The 19,854-nt window shown below is 31.3% G+C and overlaps 1 protein-coding gene across 1 annotated transcript in view; it reads right to left on the bottom strand.

Annotated features, from left to right (window-relative positions):
* Positions 1–5,399, bottom strand: part of LOC119610419 (odorant receptor 22c) — a 29,864-nt gene extending 24,465 nt beyond the window's left edge. The window contains exons 1-3 of the mRNA XM_037965603.1: positions 5,069–5,399; positions 4,520–4,706; positions 1,608–1,798 (exon numbers count right to left, since the gene is read on the bottom strand). Coding sequence (XP_037821531.1) covers positions 1,608–1,798; positions 4,520–4,706; positions 5,069–5,399 — 709 coding nt within the window. The remainder of the gene's footprint in view (positions 1–1,607; positions 1,799–4,519; positions 4,707–5,068) is intronic.
* Between the last annotated feature and the right edge of the window lie 14,455 nt (positions 5,400–19,854).

Below are 19,854 nucleotides of genomic sequence, written 5' to 3' on the forward strand. Positions count from 1 at the left end.
TGTAATCGTTGTTAGAATTAATCATATTTTGCTAAAATATTAATGTTACAAGATTTTTTGATGATGATTGAATTTCTGTACAGTCAGCAAATATTGCATGTGTGTTGTTCGTTATGTGTGTAACAGACAGTTATATAAAGTTCTAGTTATAGAATTAAAGTTTGGGGGGTGGAGGGAAGTATTTACTGGTATAAAAGGTTGGTAGTTTGTGAAATATATTTGAGATTTTGAATCAAATAGATCAATTTATTAGTGTACTAGCTACACCCAGTATACTTTGCTACTCTCATTGTATTGAAATAAAATTATCAACTCTTACTATTGTAATTCTACCCTATATATTTACATGAAATCGGATGCAGATCAGAAGGATTAAAATACAGTTTCTAGACATTAACATTATAAACGTTCGTTAATTTAAAACAAATAAGAAAATATAGTCGGGCGTGACCGACCATATGATACCCTACACCAGTTATGAATATTAAATGTGATTTATTTTTCATAATAAAGCATTTATCTTCTATTACCTTGTTCCGATACATTTAAGCAATTTATGGATGAAAAACTAATTTTCTGAAAGAGGCTTTATATGGGAGCTAGGGGCAAATATGGACCAAACCCGATAAAATTTTGTGAATATATTTATATTAACATAATATTTTATTGTGCTGAATTTTATCGCGAAATTTGTGTTTATAAGTTAATTTTGGACATTCAAGTAATTTTCTGAAGGGGACTTTGTATGGGATCTAGGGTCAAATGAAGCCCGATCTCTATGAAATTATATAAAACTTAGTTGTACCGGTTTTTATCAATATACAGGTATATTTAACATAATTATGAGCTCAGAAGCCCTTTTCGGGGGGTTCTGTTGTATGGGGGCTAGGTGAAATAATGGACCGATTTTAACCATTTTCAATAGTGCTTTGAAAATTGCGACCTGTACCTTGCGCACAAGGTTTACATAGACAGCCAGCCATCCAGCCAGACGGACAGACGGACATAGCTTAATCGACTCAGAAAACGATTCTAAGCCGATTGGTATAGAATCGTTTTTATACCCTCCCCACTAAAGTGGTGTAGGGTATAAAAAGTTTCATCAGTCTGATTTTGTACTCTTAAGGGTTGATTTTGACTTCCTCTTAATTTACTTTTTAAAAATTTTTGATAGCGTCTCTACTATTCGTCGTTTTCCATTCCACGAGTTCTTCATAATTTGTTCTCCTTTATAAAACCAAGAAATTTATGATGGTGTTATAAGCATCAACAAGAATGAAACAAGAATTAAGTAGAAAAACTTGTAGCAACTTTTATTGTTGGCTCATCTCTTTTTTTTTCGTTTTACTCCTGAATAAGGAAGTCAATTGGCAATACGTTACAACATGTTTGTATTCTTTGAACATAATTGAGTTTGAAGGAGAAACAAAAAGAAATTGAGAAAAAATCTAAAAAATACCATAATTTTTGTATGCATAAGAATTTTATCAGAAATCATAAAGTAAGCAGAAAAATCATAAATTCATCATACTTTTTGTATTCTGTCATTATTTCAGTTATAATATAGTCATTTTAACATTTCTATTCTAAATTTGTTTCTTACTTACCTCCTTTCAATTCAGTAAATATTGTGCGTATGTCATATTGAATCATTCGAAATATACCACACATATACATACAGGCACAAACAAAAAATCCATCCACAAAACTAAAGGTAAAAACTGTCATCGCACCGGATAAGGTTAGAATGAAATATGTCACCGGGTAATATGGATAATTGACAAACATTTCCGGTATGCTGTAGAGAATGAAGTAATAGTAATGGGTGTGTATAAAAATAAAATTTTAAGTTCAAGTTTTTTTTTTTTTTTTTTTTTTTTTTTGAATGTACATTTAAAATTAGTTAATTTTGCAATTTTTTTTCATAATTTTTATTATTTGCTGTATTACGTTGTTTAATTTGAAATGTTTTTAATTAATTAATTTTATATTTATATAACTATTGTACACAAAGTATTAACATGCTTTTTAACTAATTAGTAAAGCCAACATAGTCTAAATGCTTACATATGTATGTATACACATACATAGGTACTTTTATATACTGACAACCTGCATTAGAAACTAGTTAATTAGAGAGATTGAAAATGTTTAGTAAAATATTGTATTTTTTAAGGTAAGCAAATAATTTAAACAAGAACAAGCAAAAGTGTTATATTCGGCTATGCCGAATCTTATACACCCACCATCAAATCATTGCCATGTAAGTAAAGCTTACTTATAAATAATCTTTGTAACTTTTTTTTTTGTTTGTTGTGTCAATTTTAGTCCGATCTTCGTAAAATTTGATAGAAAGATCTTGGATCGTACAAAACTTGTTTATGTTGGATTTCATCGCTGTACTCGTATTTTTAAGCCATTGATAAGAGTTAAAGTCATTTTCAAATGGGGACTTTAATGGGAGATAGGGTCAGATATGGCCCGATCCTTGTAAACTTTGATAGGGAGATTTTGGCTTATACAAAACTTGTTTGTTTTGAATTTTATCGCTGCACTCGTATTATTAGGTCACTAATATGCGTTAAAGTCATTTTCTGAAGGGGACCTGATATGGGGGGTAAGGTCAATTATTGAACGATCCACATAAAATTTGGTTGAGTAATTTTGCTTCGCATGTAGATTATGTGTGTCGAATTGTATTCGTATTTTTAAGCCAATAATGAGCATTATAGTCATTTTCTGAATGGGGGTAGGGTCTATTATGGACCGATCCACATAAAATTTGGTAGGGTAATTTTTCCTCGTATGTGTGTAGAATTTCATTGCCACGAAAACGTGGACCGATATTGCCCATTTTCAACACCAAACAAACCTTATCTGTAGAAAATATTTGTGGAAAATTTCGACACTCTAGCTCATGCCATTCGGAGTCTATCATGTTTTCAACAGACATACAGACAGACAGACAGACAGACAGACAGAAAGACAGACGGACGGACCTAGATATGTCCGTCGTCATAGAATTTAGTAAGGAGCCAGAATATATAATATATACTTTTTGGGCCTATGACCAATATTTCGATATTTTACAAACGAAATGACAAACAATGGTTGTAAATATTTAGGCTTTTATAAAGTATAAGGGGGTAACTTTTCAACATAAGTTATTCGTAGAGAAAAAAATGAATACAAATAATCTCAGATTTCGAACTCTTTAAAAAGAAGTAAGTTTAGTCGGGTGCAAGTCAGTTATTTGTAAAAACTATTTTTCTCAAAGAGGTCTAGGGTCAATTATAGACTGGTCAACACTAAATTTGGTGGAGAGATTTTTGTTTACATAGAGTTTATTTATGCCAAATTTGATTACGATACGAGTGTTTATAAATGAACTGTGGACATTTAACATATTTCCTGAAAGTGAGGCAAATGAGGCCTGATCATAAGGATATGGTTATCTACCATAACTAACCTATTAGGGATTTGGCTTTACTGATACTGAAAATTCTACCTGTACCGTTCTTTATATGTAAAGCCAGATGAAATGGACGGATAGACATACTTAATAGATTCAGAATTTGTAAGCGGAATACTTTCAGATGTTTTCAGTATACCAAATATTTTATTAAAATACGGGTCTACTTTTATTTGTGTTATTGATTTGATCCGCGAAGTAAAACGGTGAGAACCCTAAGGCAGCAAGCAATTATGCTGAAATTTCCAACAATGTTTATGTACCCAAAAATTACCCTATAAGGTATGGATGGCGTTCGTCCATAATTGATCCTACCTCCATAAAAGGTTAATTAATGCGATTTGTTTTTAAAGATGAATCATTATTTAAAAATAGGAGGAACCTGGCTGACAAATGATACAATTCCACATTAAAGATCATATTCTAATACAGGATATACTTTGAATTGAACGTTCTGCTCAAATTAGAATGTATTTATAATAAAAAAATATAGACAGTTTCTTAATTACAAATAAATAATGCAATTATTCCATAAACAAATTGCAAAAAAAAACACATATTTAATGGCACTCAATATTATTAGCGTTTCTGCATAAAAAAAAATTTATTTGTGGTCTTATCCTCTACCTATGACATGTTATACAAAAATATACTCTGCCTTGGGGCCTTGTTGCTTAAATACCAGAAAATTTAATGTTTTCTATAAACTAGTTTCAAAATATATTCAAAATATACTGCACAATAATTTATTCTTATTGCAACATAATTTGCCTAAAATATACTGAAAGCATTTTAACCACTACATTAAAATTCAATTTGGCTAACGGCATTAACGAGTCGCGCTAGTCACTTAAATTAAAACAGGGAATAAGTTTAAAATTAAACAACAGTGCGTATAAGTGTTGATGAATCATGTACAAGACAATAAATATTTATCATACGCACTGGGTGCTAAAGAAAAATTATATAGATGTTAAAATGCTATAGATTTTCTTTAAAATTTTAAATTTAAATAATTTACATTAAATTTATTGTTCTATTACTTACACAATATTAAATGGCAAAACGTTAACAATATCCTGTCCTTGAAAATGTCTTATCATATTTGCCAACAAAGGCCTCAGGTTAAAAGACATGTTTGTAAAACTTCCACTTGTTAGTAAAATGAAACTAAAGATGCTGGCTATTGAGGCCAACTTCTCTACAATTTGCATCTTCTCCTTGCAATGTTGTTCTAAATAGCAGCCGACAGCAAAACAGCGGAAGACCAACCAAAGACGTTGGGATTACCGTACAAGATCACCAGCAAAAGCATGAACAAGAATATAAGGTTGATAACAAAATCATTATTACGAAATAACTAATTATCTGTAGAATGCAAGAGGAATTTGAAATTATACGAGTAAAGTGTAATTAAAATGTAATTAACCAACCATACAATACCAGCTAAACAAGTCTCTAGTACTGGCGATACTTGTGAAATTCATACGAAAATATACTTATATACATACATACAGGTAACTACACCAGTTTATCTCTGATTACATATATTCCTTATCTCTATTCATGTGTGTGTTTTAGGATTCTCTTACTAACCTGCCATTAACATTATGCGTATACGTTCAAGTATCAGATACCAGCGATGATTAAAAACAAAGAAGACCAACATCTTTAATAGGCATATGGCCTTGGTAACGCCAGGACAAAAGGCCTCCAGTGCATTAACTAAATCATTTAAATACATAAAACCATATAGATTTTCACCAATCGCACCCAGTGCCACAACAAAGACATTGAAGCTAAAGAATAGTAATTTTATGCAGGAATGTTTACGTTGGGGCCAAATGCCACATATAATACCGGATATACGTGGTATGCGCATAAAACTTTTTGATATTGGTACAGATGGCAGAAGAAAATCAAACATTATAAATAAATGTTTTGTTTTTCTGTTGGTGTTGTGTTGTTTAATTCTACAAGTACACGAGTAGTATACACGTTTTATATTATTTTTGTTTACTCGTTGTTGTTATTGTTACTGTTGTCTATAGGTTTGTGTGCGAATATTTGTAACTGTGTGTGCATTAGGCTATTCAATTATTCGCGTTTGTATATTATTCGGTTTATTGGACAAATAATTATTTGAGGTTTCATGTGTTAACCGGTTAATAATCGGATAATTCAAAATTATTCGGTTAATCGAAGAAAAGAAAAATAAAATGTTTTTATTAATTTTATTGTGTGAAGCCTTTATGTATCTTTCTGAAGTCGCTTTGTATGAACTAGAACTAGTAGGTTAAGTAAGTTAATCAGAAAAATAATTTTAAAAACGATTTAAAACGATTCTGAAGAATTAATATAAAAATCATCAAATTGATGAAGGAAGAAAATTTATAAAACTATTGAATCTTGTATGAAATATACATCAATTTTACGGTTAAATAGTAAGTTTTCATTAGTCGGTTAACTGATAGAAATTATTCGGTTTATTCGTTATGAAAAATTAAAGATTGACTTATCACGGTTAATCGTTAGAATACCCTTGCGTGCATGTATTGTATTAGTTGTTGGTTTTGATATTATAAATTTAAATACACAGACAAGACAACTCAGTTTTGACACAGTATTTTGAAATTATTAGAATTAAAATATTTGCACATTATTCTAAGTACAGGGTTAAGTCCTACAATGGTTCTTTAGTTAGTTAGTTAGTTAGTTAGTTAGTTAGTTAGTTCGTTAGTTAGTTAGTTAGTTAGTTAGTTAGTTATTTAGTTAGTTAGTTAGTTCGTTCGTTCGTTCGTTAGTTCGTTCGTTCGTTTCGTTCGTTACGTTCGTTCGTTTCGTTCGTTCTTAGTTCGTTACGTTCGTTCGTTAGTTCGTTTCGTTTCGTTCGTTAGTTCGTTCGTTCGTTCGTTCGTTCGTTCGTTCGTTCGTTCGTTCGTTGTTCGTTCGTTCGTTCGTTCGTTCGTTCGTAGTTCGTTCGTTCTTCGTTCGTTCGTTCGTTCGTTCGTTCGTTCGTTCGTTCGTTCGTTCGTTCTTCGTTCGTTCGTTCGTTCGTTCGTTCGTTCGTTGCGTTCTTCGTTCGTTCGTTCGTTCTTTCGTTCGTTCGTTCGTTCGTTCGTTCGTTCGTTCGTTCGTTCGTTCGTTCGTTCGTTCGTTCGTTCGTTCGTTCGTTCGTTCGTTCGTTCGTTCGTTCGTTCTTTCGTTCGTTCGTTGTTCGTTCGTTCGTTTCGTTCGTTCGTTCGTTCGTTCGTTCGTGTCGTTCGTTCGTTCGTTCGTTCGTTCGATTCGTTCGTTCGTTCGCTTTTCGTTCTTCGTTCGTTCGTCGTTCGTTCGTTCGTTCGTTCGTTCGTTCGTTCGTTCGTTCGTTCGTTCGTTCGTTCGTTCGTTCGTTCGTTTTTTCGTTCGTTCGTTCGTTCCTTCGTTCGTTCGTTCGTTCGTTAGTTCGTTCGTTCGTTTCGTTCGTTCGTTCGTTGTTCGTTCTTGTTCGTTCGTTCGTTCGTTCGTTCGTTCGTTCGTTCGTTCGTTCGTTCGTTCGTTCTTTCGTTCGTTCGTTCGTTCGTTTCGTTTCGTTTCTTTCGTTTCGTTCGTTCGTTCGTTCGTTCGTTCGTTGTTCGTTCTCGTTCGTTTCGTTTCGTTCGTTCGTTCGTTTCGTTCGTTTCGTTTCGTTTTCGTTCGTTCGTTCGAGTTCGTTCTTAGTTAGTTAGTTAGTTTCGTTCTTTAGTTCGTTAGTTCGTTAGTTCGTTAGTTCGCCAGTTATAAATTAGTAAGTTAACCTCAGAATGCAAAACCGTGCATTTCGGCAAGAGCGTGTTTTAAAGCATTAACAAGCAAATTACCATCAATCACATGTAATAACGGAACGCAGAAAAGTACCTTCAGTGGTAGTACAACTGAGGTAAGTTTTATGGAGCGTATCCTGACTGGTTATATAGGATTTAGAGCAAAACCTTTAAAGTTTGGACGAACGCAATATGTCATTTACTTTCTTTGCCATTGTCAACATCCCAAAAGAACATTGATTTAAAAAATGTAATTGATTTGCACACGGGAGGCTGATACTGTGAACTACCGGACTATAATTTTACCTTAAGGTTGATTAGAAAAATTAAATGTACATGTGAAGAAACGACAATGACATTAATATTTGAATAAAATCCTCACGGCTCAAGTTCATATTATTTAAAATGGATATCGCGTAAAAATTTGAAGTGCTAGAAATATTTTAAAACCACATCTCGATTCAGAAGCACTAAAGCAGTTATAATCTTGCACTAAAATTCAAAGGGGAGAAAATAAATATATTTTTTGCAGATCATTGTTAATAAATGGTATTTCATGGTATTTAAGAGTTCTAAAACAGCCAGTCTTTCAAATCACAAAAATTTCAGAAAAAGTGAATATTTCTGAAATTTTCTGTTGACACTGATGAATATAATAATTTTGTTATATTGTTAATATTTATTCACTATAATGAAATCTTCACTATTTTCAATTAAAACAACCAAAAATTACACTTTATGCAAAACACTGTGCCACTATTTAAACTTATTCTTCTTTTGGCTGGATATTTTTGCTTTTCTGCATGAAAATCCTGTTGCCTTTTGGTCTAATAATAATTGTATTCAACTTTAACTGTATTGGTTTTTACAAACAAATGCAGCCGCTGTTTTATAACTAAAAGTGATGTTAAAAAAGTCCGTTCTAACAAAACACAACAACTGACGTGATTCCTTTATGTCGAAACAATGAAACTATATTCATTAGTCAGCTTAGGTTGTGGCTTTTTATACTGCGGTATATTTTCAACTTATGGTGTTTTGTTTATACCCTACGCCATTTAGTGGGGAGGGTATATTGGGTTTGTGCTGATGTTTGTAACGCACTATAATAATCCTATACCCTCTTTAAAGTATACTAACCTGTTTAGAATAATTTTCTGAGTCGATTAAGCTATATCCGTCCGTCCGTCCAAGTAAATTTTGTAATCAAATTACAGGTCGATATTTTTATAACCACCACCATCAGTGGTGATAGAGGGTATATATAACTTTGTCATTCCGTGTGTAACACCAAGAAATATTCATCTGAGACCCAACAAAGTATATATATGGGTCCTTATCAAATTCTGAGTTGATTTAGCTATGTCCGTCTGTCTGTGTAAAACACGCTCACGATAAAACGAAGCAATAGAATTTAACTAAATTCACCCAAAACATTTTCCATTTTCCTAAGTTGTGTGGTATTGAAAATGAGCAAAATCGGTTCACAATCGGTAAAAGTTATGAATTAAAATTTAAAACAACCTCGAAAAAAAATAAGCATTTTTACACATTTTGATGTAATTTTCTCGAAAACTGTGCAAGATAATTCCATGAAAATCACCATACATTCGTTTCTACACAAGACCTTGATTCTTGCTGAAAATTGCCGGAATCGATCCACAATTTCATATACCTCCCATACAAAAGTACATATTCCCGGAAAATGGGGTTTTTGTTAATAACTCCCGTCAGAATGCCGATATCTTCACAAAGTACAATCTTATGTTAATAGAATTTATTAAGAGAAAAAATTTCTGGATCGGTCCATAACTGGACATAGCTCTATATAACGCACATAATTCATTACTAAATTAAGATATCCATATAAAATTTGGAACAAATATTCCTCTCGCATACAGAAATATTGCTGTGAAATTCTTTTCCGATCGGTCCATAATTGGTCAAAGCTTCCATACAAGGTCCCCTCCCGAAAATCACTTAAACGCGCATATGTCATTAATTAAGATATCCATATAAAATTTGGTGCAGGTATTGCTCACATATTCCAAAATATTTCTATGGAAGTTTTTTCGGATCGGTTCATAATTGGTCATGGCTCTAATACAAAATCCCCTCCCGAAAATCACTTAAAACCACATAACTCATTAGTAAATGAAGATATCCACATAAAATTTGGTACAAGTTTTGCTCTTATATACAGAAATATTACTATGACAGTTTTTTCGGATCGGTCCATAATTGGTCGTATCTCCCATATAAGGTCCCCTCCCGCAAATCATTTAAACGTGCATAACTCATTACTAAATACAGATATCCATATAAAGTTTGGCACAAGTATTGCTCATATAAAGAGAAATAATACTGTGAAATTGTTTTCCTATTGGTCCATAATTGATCATAGCTCTCATACAAGGTCCCTTTCAGAAAAACACTTAAAGGCACATAACTCATTACCAAATAGTGATACCCATAAAATATTTGGCATAAATACTATTTTGGTGCACACAAATGTTATTTCAATTTTTTTTTTTTTCACTTTCCATCCATCCTTGGTCATAGCTTCTATATAAGGTTCTCTCCTGAAATCACTTAAACGAACAAATATTGATTTCCATACATTAAGAAAAATTATATATACTTTAAGCAATAATATATTTATATACATTAATATATATATACATACACTATACAATTGTTTTACGATCGGTCCATATTTGGTCATAGCTCTCATACTAGGCCCCCTCTACAAATGCACAATATTCATAACCAAATAATGATATAGATAGAGAATTTTGAAATTTTGTCTTTATGTACATAATTGGTCATAACTCACATACAAGGTCCTTTTACGAAAATCTCTTAAACGCACATTACTCACTACCAAATAAAGTATTGATACAAGATTTGGCACAAATATTAGTTTTGTATACAAAATTCTATTTCAAGATTTTTTCAGGATCGGTTCATAACATGGGTGCTGTTCAGAAAATCACTTAAACTCACATTATTTATTACTAAATTGAGACATAGATACAAAATTTGACTGAAATATACAGAAATTTAGCTTAAAGAATTTTTTACGATCGGTCTATAATTGGTCATATCTCCCATATTAACTAGTTGCATTATCAATTTGTGTAGAACAAAATTATATATGTGTATTTTGAAAATTCTTAAATCTTTCACACACATGCATACATGCAAATTACTAAATATCGCTCAAGCATATCTTAGGGCACTATAAAAATATAAAAGAAAATGGCGTTTGTAATGTTCAATAAATCTTGAAATTGTAATAGATTTAAGCTGTTTAAATCTTGGCATTTTTCTATTTAAGACATGAGAAAACTTATTTCTACAAATATTTGATCAATTAGAAAAGTATTAATATAAAAGTAGCTGGTGGAGGGTATTTAAGATTCGGCTCAGCCGAACATAACACTCTAACTTGTTTTAAGATAATTTAATAAGATTTGGAACATGATCTTCTATTACTCCAAGGACTAAGCCGATTGAAAATTATTAACATCGGTCCATTATTTCACCTAGCCCCCATACAACTGAACCCTCCGAATAAGGCTTTTAAGCTAATTATGTTTAATATACTCGTGTCTCGAAAAAGCTGCACAACCAAGTTCTATACTAGCCAAATGATCCTGCTGAATTTTGTAATGATATATCATGATAGTAAATCCACCCACTAATTTTTTATCGTTTCATATGTATATTTGCCAAGCCCCATATAAAGCCAATTTCAGAAAAATAGTTTTTCAACAATAACTGGTTTAAGTATATCCTAGGCAAGGTACAATTCAACTTAAATGATTTATTATGAAAACTAAATCACATTTTATTCCCATATTTGGTGTAGAGTATTACATGGTCGGCCTCGCCCGACTATAATTTCTTACTTGTTTTAAGCTTTTGTTGTTGTTGTTTTTTTGTGGAAAATAAATATTAGCATAAGTATCTATTGTATATTGTACATACATACATATATAAGTTTGTTTATATAAGAATGTGTCTTGAATATATTAGTTACTCAAGAAAAATAATTGTAAGTGAGAAAATAAAAGCGGGATTTCAAAAAGAGGTGTTAATATTTGAAAGTGTTGAAAAAACAAGGTTTGTTTTAACAATAAATAGGATATCTAATATTTTGTTTTTAAATACGCATTTCAACTCATTCATATCTCTTGATTTTACCAAACTATTTTGACTCTATGTCATTCATTGGCTTTAAGAAATCATAATAATTTCTCTGTATTAGTAGAATAGCCATTTTAAATAACACCTCTTTTTAAATCCTCCCTTGTTTAGAGACGTTAAATTTGTACATTGTTCTTTTCCACTATTCACAACTCCTTAATAATTTAATATGGTTTACCACAGCAATTTCTTTTGTTTTCATTAAATTTTGTCTGTTTGTTCGGGGGCGTTATTTCATAACATTTTAATTATTGTTTAACAAAACATGAAAAAAAGTTGGTGCTTTGAAACTTTTTAATTGTTTTCAATTAAATTTTTTGTTATTTGTTGTGTCTGTTTAGAGTAAAACTCATTCATTCATATTAAACCTTATAAACAATTAATGAATCGGACTTACGCTGGTATTGAAATGACTACATAGTCTAAGTTGTGAAAGTTTGTAAATATTATATTCTTTTATTTATTTTATTAATTATATGTTCTTAATAAAAATTATACCGTTAACAATGATCAACATTTAATTTGTGTTAGTTTAATAATAATTTTAGAAAAAAATACTGAATTATCCCCTGTCTCAGTTGTGTAGAGGTGTATCTACATAACCTGCGAGCTCTAAAACAACATACAAACAAGTAAGTGTGTTTTGCATATTCGGTTATGTCGAATCTAATATACTCACCATTAATTTTGGACCGATCCTATATTTGGTAGAAAGGTTTTGGCTCATACGGAAACTATTTGTGTCGAATTTTATCGGAATATTCGTATTTTTAAGTCACTCAAAAAATCAATTTTTGATGTGAACACAGACTATCATTGTCTTGGCTCTATCTAAAAGTTTCCAAGATCAACGGGCTTTTATGTTTTCACTCAAAAAATCAATTTTTGATGGTAAAAAAAATGATCACAGATTATCATTGGTTTGACTCTATCTCTTCTAGTTTCCAAGATAAATGGACTTTTATGTTTTCACTTAAAAAATCAATTTTTGATGGGAAATAAAAGTGATCACAGATTATCCTTGGTTTGGCACTTCCTCTTCTAGTTTCCAAGATAAATGGACTTTAATGTTTTCACTCAAAAAATCAACTTTTGATGGGAAATAAGAGTGATCACAGGTTATCATTGGTTTGGCTCTGTCTCTTTTAGTTTCCAAGACAAATGGACTTTTATGTTTTCAATAAAAAAACAGTTTTTGATGGGATATAAAAGTGATCACAGATTATCATTGGTTTGGCTCTATCTCTTCTAGTTTTCAAGACAAATTGACTTTTATGCTTGCACTCAAAAAATCAATTTTCGTTGTGAAATAAGAGTGATCACCGATATCATTGGTTTGGCTCTATCTCTTCTAGTTTCCAAGATAAATGGACTTTTATGTTTTCACTAAAAAAAACCAACTTTTTATGGGAAATAAGAGTGATCACAGATTATCATTGGTTTGGCTCTATCTCTTCTAGTTTCCAAGATAAATAGACTTTAATGTTTTGACCCAAGAAATGAATTTTCGACGTGAAATAAAAGTGATCACAGATTATCATTGGTTTGGCTCTTAAAATACGTTTATGAAAACACAATCAGGAAAAAAGTCACGTAACACTTCCGGTCGCCAACTCATATTTTTATGTTTGTTTGTTAAAGAAAAAAATCATTTATCAGAAAAAATATGAAAAAATCTAACAAAAACAAAAAAATATAATCCAAAAAATGCTGCTGCAATGTGGAAAAAAGTCAACAAAGTCCAAGATAAATGAACTTTTATGTTTTCACTCAAAAGATCAGTTTTTGATGGGAAATAAAAGTGATCACAGATTATAATTGGTTTGGCTCTATCTATTCTAGTTTCCAAGGTAAATGGACTTTTATGTTTTCACTCAAAAAATCAATTTTTGATGGGAAGAAGTGAACACAGACTATCATTGGTTTGGCTCTATCTCTTCTAGTTTCCAAGATAAATGGACTTTTATGTTTTCTCTTAAAAAATCAACTTTAGATGGGAAATAAAGTGATCACAGATTATCATTGTTTAGGCTCTATCTCTTCCAGTTTTAATGGGCTTTTGATGGGGAATAACAGTGATCACAGATTATCATTGTTTTGGCTCTATCTCTTCTACTTTCCAAGATAAATAGACTTTCATGTTTTCACACAAAAAATCAATTTTTGTTGGGAAATAAAATTGATCACAAATTATCATTGGTTTGGCTCTATCTCTTCTAGTTTCCAAGATAAATGGACTTTTATGTTTTCACTCAAAAAATCAACTTTTGATGGGAAAAAAAGTGATCACAGATTATTATTGGTTTGGCTCTATCTCTTCTAGTTTCTAAGGTAAATGAACTTTTATGTTTTCACTCAAAAAATCAACTTTTGATGGGAAATAAGAGTGATCACAGGTTATCATTGGTTTGGCTCTGTCTCTTCTAGTTTCCAAGATAAATGGGCTTTTATGTTTTCGCTCAAGAAATCAGTTTTTGATAGGAAATAAATGTAATCACAGATTATCATTGGTTTGGCTCAATCTCTTCTAGTTTCCAAGATAAATGGACTTTTATGTTTTCACTCAAAAAATCAACTTTTGATGGGAAAAAAGTGATCACAGATTATTATTGGTTCGGCTTTTTCTCTTCTAGTTTCCAAAATAAATGGACTTTTACGTTTTCACTCAAAAAATCAACTTTTGATGGGAAATAAAAGTGATCACAGATTATCATTGGTTTGGCTCTGTCTCTTTTAGTTTCCAAGATAAATGGACTTTTATGTTTTCAATAAAAAAACAGTTTTTGATGGGATATAAAAGTGATCAGAGATTATCATTGGTTTGGCTCTATCTCTTCTAGTTTCTAAGATAAATGGACTTTTATGTTTTCACTCAAAAAAACAATTTTTGATGGGAAAAAAGTAATCACAGATTATCATTGGTTTGGCTCTATCTCTTCTAGTTTCCAAGGTAAATAAACTTTTATGTTTTCACTCAAAAATCGACTTTTGATGGGAAATAAAAGTGATCACAGATTATCATTGGTTTGTCTATATCTCTTCTAGTTTCCAAGATAAATGGACTTTTATGTTTTCACTCAAAAAATCAAATTTTGATGGGAAATAAAAGTGATCAGAGATTATCATTGGTTTGGCTCTACCTCTTCTAGTTTCCAAGATAAATGGACTTTTATGTTTTCACTCAAGAAATCAATTTTGATGCGAAATAAAAGCGATCACAGATTGTCATTGGTTTGGCTCAATCTCTTCTAGTTTCCAAGATAAATGGACTTTTATGTTTTCACACAAAAAATCTATTTTTGATGGGAAAAAAGTGATCACAGATTATCATTGGTTTGGCTTTATCTCTTCTAGTTTCCAAGATAAATCGACTTTTAAGTTTTCACTCAAAAAATCTATTTGTGATGGGAAAAAAGTGATCACAGATTATCATTGGTTTGGCTCTATCTCTTCTAGTTTCCACGATAAATGGACTTTTATGTTTTCACTCAAAAAATCAATTTTTAATGGGAAATAAAAGTGATCACAGATTATCAATGCTTTGTCTATATCTCTTCTAGTTGCCAAGATAAATGGACTTTTATGTTTTCACTCAAAAAATCGATTTTGATGGGAAATAAAAGTGATCACAGATTATCATTGGTTTGTCTATATCTCTTCTAGTTTCCAAGATAAATAGACTTTTATGTTTTCACTCAAAAAATCGACTTTGGATGGGAAATAAAAGTGATCACAGATTATCATTGGTTTGGCTCTATCTCTTCTAGTTTCCAAGGTAAATGGAGTTTTATGTTTTCACTCAAAAAATCGACTTTTGATGGAAAATAAAAGCGATCACAGATGGTCATTGTTTTGGCTCTGTCTCTTCTAATTTCCAAGATAAATGGAGTTTTAAGTTTTTACTCAAAAAATCAATTTTTGATGGGATTATCATTGGTTTGGCTCTATCTCTCCTAGTTTCCAAGATAAATAGACTTTTATATTTTCACTCAAAAAATCAACTTTTAATGGGAAATAAAAGTGATCACAAATTATCACTGGTTTGTCTATATCTCTTCTAGTTTCCAAGATAAATGGACTTTTATCTTTTCACTCAAAAAATCAATTTTGATAGGAAATAAAAGTGATCACAGATTATCATTGGTTTGGCTCTATCTCTTCTAGTTTCCAAGATAAATGGACTTTTATGTTTTCACTCAAAAAATCGACTTTTGATGGGAAATAAAAGTGATCACAGATTATCATTGGTTAGGCTCTATCTCTTCTAGTTTCCAAGATAAATCGACTTTTAAGTTTTTACTCAAAAAATCAATTTTTGATGGGAAAAAAGTGATCACAGATTATCATTGGTTTGGCTCTATCTCTCCTAGTTTCCAAGATAAATAGACTTTTATATTTTCACTCAAAAAATCGACTTTTATGGGAAATAAAAGTGATCACAGATTATCATTGGTTTGTCTATATCTCTTCTAGTTTCCAAGATAAATGGACTTTATGTCTTTCACTCAAAAAATCGACTTTTGATAGGAAATATAAGTGATCACAGATTATCATTGGTTTGGCTCTATCTCTTCTAGTTTCCAAGATAAATGGACTTTTATGTTTTCACTCAAAAAATCGACTTTTGATGGGAAATAAAAGTGATCACAGATTATCATTGGTTTGGCTCTATCTCTTCTAGTTTCCAAGATAAATGGACTTTTATGTTTTCACTCAAAAAATCGACTTTTGATGGGAAATAAAAGTGATCACAGATTATCATTGGTTTGGCTCTATCTCTTCTAGTTTCCAAGATAAATGGACTTTTATGTTTTCACTCAAAAAATCGACTTTTGATGGGAAATAAAAGTGATCACAGATTATCATTGGTTTGTCTATATCTCTTCTAGTTTCCAAGATAAATGGACTTTTATGTTTTCACTCAAAAAATCGACTTTTGATGGGAAATAAAAGTGATCACAGATTATCATTGGTTTGGCTCTATCTCTTCTAGTTTCCAAGATAAATGGACTTTTATGTTTTCACTCAAAAAATCGACTTTTGATGGGAAATAAAAGTGATCACAGATTATCATTGGTTTGGCTCTATCTCTTCTAGTTTCCAAGATAAATGGACTTTTATGTTTTCACTCAAAAAATCACTTTTGATGGGAAATAAAGTGATCACAGATTATCATTGGTTTGGCTCTATCTCTTCTAGTTTCCAAGATAAATGGACTTTTATGTTTTCACTCAAAAAATCGACTTTTGATGGGAAATAAAAGTGATCACAGATTATCATTGGTTTGGCTCTATCTCTTCTAGTTTCCAAGATAAATGGACTTTTATGTTTTCACTCAAAAATTCGACTTTTGATGGGAAATAAAAGTGATCACAGATTATCATTGGTTTGGCTCAATCTCTTCTAGTTTCCAAGGTAAATGGACTTTTATGCTCTCACTAAAAAATCAGTTCATTATGGGAAATAAAAGTGATCACATATTATCATTGGTTTGGCTCTATCTCTTCTAGTTTCCAAGATAAATGGACTTTCATGTTTTCACTCAAAAAATCCATTTTTGATGGGAAATAAGAGTGATCACAGGTTATCATTGGTTTGGCTCTGTCTCTTTTAGTTTCCAAGATAAATGGAATTTTATGTTTTCAATAAAAAAACAGTTTTTGATGGGATATGAAAGTGATCACAGATTATCATTGGTTTGGCTCTATCTCTTCTAGTTTTCCAGACAAATTGACTTTTATGCTTGCACACAAAAAATCAATTTTCGTTGTGAAATAAGAATGATCACCGATATCATTGGTTTGGCTCTATCTCTTCTAGTTTCCAAGATAAATAGACTTTTTTGTTTCGACGTGAAATAAAGGTGATCACAGATTATCATTGGTTTGGCTCTATCTCTTCTAGTTTCCTAGATAAATCGACTTTTATGTTTTCACTCAAAAAATCTATTTTTGATGGGAAATAAAAGTGATCACAGATTATCATTGGTTTGGCTCTATCTCTTCTAGTTTCCAAGATAAATGGACTTTTATGTTTTCACTAAAAAAAACAGTTTTTGATGGGAATAAAAGTGATCACAGATTATCATTGGTTTGGCTCTATCTCTTCTAGTTTCCAAGGATAAATGGACTTTTATGTTTTCACTCAAAAAATCGACTTTTGATGGGAAATAAAAGTGATCACAGATTATCATTGGTTTGGCTCTATCTCTTCTAGTTTCCAAGATAGATCGACTTTTATGTTTTCTCTCAAAAAATCTACATTTGATGGGAAATAAAAGTGATCACAGATTATCATTGGTTTGGCTCTATCTCTTCTAGTTTCCAAGATAAATAGACTTTTATGTTTTCACTCAAAAAATCGACTTTTGATGGGAAATAAAAGTGATCACAGATTATCATTGGTTTGGCTCTATCTCTTCTAGTTTCCAAGATAAATCGACTTTTATGTTTTCACTCAAAAAATCGACTTTTGATGGGAAATAAAAGTGATCATAGATTATCATTGGTTTGGCTCTATCTCTTCTAGTTTCCAAGATAAATGGACTTTTATGTTTTCCCTAAAAAAATCGACTTTTGATGGGAAATAAAAGTGATCACAGATTATCATTGGTTTGGCTCTATCTCTTCTAGTTTCCAAGATAAATGGACTTTTATGTTTTCACTCAAAAAATCGACTTTTGATGGGAAATAAAGTGATCACAGATTATCATTGGTTTGGCTCTATCTCTTCTAGTTTCCAAGATAAATGGACTTTTATGTTTTCACTCAAAAAATCGACTTTTGATGGGAAATAAAAGTGATCACAGATTATCATTGGTTTGGCTCTATCTCTTCTAGTTTCCAAGATAAATGGACTTTTATGTTTTCCCTCAAAAAATCGACTTTTGATGGGAAATAAAAGTGATCACGAGATTATCATTGGTTTGGCTCTATCTCTTCTAGTTTCCAAGATAAATGGACTTTTATGTTTTCACTCAAAAAATCAATTTTGATAGGAAATAAAGTGATCACAGATTATCATTGGTTTGGCTCTATCTCTTCTAGTTTCCAAGATAAATGGACTTTTATGTTTTCACTCAAAAAATCGAATTTTGATAGGGAAATAAAAGTGATCACAGATTATCATTGGTTTGGCTCTATCTCTTCTAGTTTCCAAGATAAATGGACTTTTATGTTTTCACTCAAAAAATCGACTTTTGATGGGAAATAAAAGTGATCACAGATTATCATTGGTTTGGCTCTATCTCTTCTAGTTTCCAAGATAAATGGACTTTTATGTTTTCACTCAAAAAATCAGACTTTTGATAGGGAAATAAAAGTGATCACAGATTATCATTGGTTTGGCTCTATCTCTTCTAGTTTCCAAGATAAATGGACTTTTATGTATTCACTCAAAAAATCGACTTTTGATGGGAAATAAAAGTGATCACAGATTATCATTGGTTTGGCTCTATCTCTTCTAGTTTCCAAGATAAATCGACTTTTATGTTTTCACTCAAAAAATCGACTTTTGATGGGAAATAAAAGTGATCACAGATTATCATTGGTTTGGCTCTATCTCTTCTAGTTTCCAAGATAAATGGACTTTTATGTTTTCACTCAAAAAATCGACTTTTGATGGGAAATAAAAGTGATCACAGATTATCATTGGTTTGGCTCTATCTCTTCTAGTTTCCAAGATAAATAGACTTTTATGTTTTCACTCAAAAAATTAACTTTTGATGGGAAATAAAAGTGATCACAGATTATCATTGGTTTGGCTCTATCTCTTCTAGTTTCCAAGATAAATAGACTTTTATGTTTTCACTCAAAAGATCAACTTTTGATGGGAAATAAAAGTGATCAGAGATTATCATTGGTTTGTCTACATCTCTTCTAGTTTCCAAGATAAATGGACTTTTATGTTTTCACTCAAAAAATCAACTTTTGATAGGAAATAAAAGTGATCACAGATTATCATTGGTTTGGCTCTATCTCTTCTAGTTTCCAAGATAAATGGACTTTTATGTTTTCACTCAAAAAATCGACTTTTGATGGGAAATAAAAGTGATCACAGATTATCATTGGTTTGGCTCTATCTCTTCTAGTTTCCAAGATAAATGGACTTTTATGTTTTCACTCAAAAAATCGACTTTTGATGGGAAATAAAAGTGATCACAGATTATCATTGGTTTGGCTCTATCTCTTCTAGTTTCCAAGATAAATGGACTTTTATGTTTTCACTCAAAAAATCGACTTTTGATGGGAAATAAAAGTGATCACAGATTATCATTGGTTTGGCTCTATCTCTTCTAGTTTCCAAGATAAATGGACTTTTATGTTTTCACTCAAAAAATCGACTTTTGATGGGAAATAAAAGTGATCACAGATTATCATTGGTTTGGCT

This window comes from Lucilia sericata, unplaced genomic scaffold, assembly GCF_015586225.1.
Source record: "Lucilia sericata isolate MDLA Ls3-8-SP2 unplaced genomic scaffold, ASM1558622v1 Contig001185F_arrow, whole genome shotgun sequence".
Lineage (NCBI taxonomy): Eukaryota > Metazoa > Arthropoda > Insecta > Diptera > Calliphoridae > Lucilia > Lucilia sericata.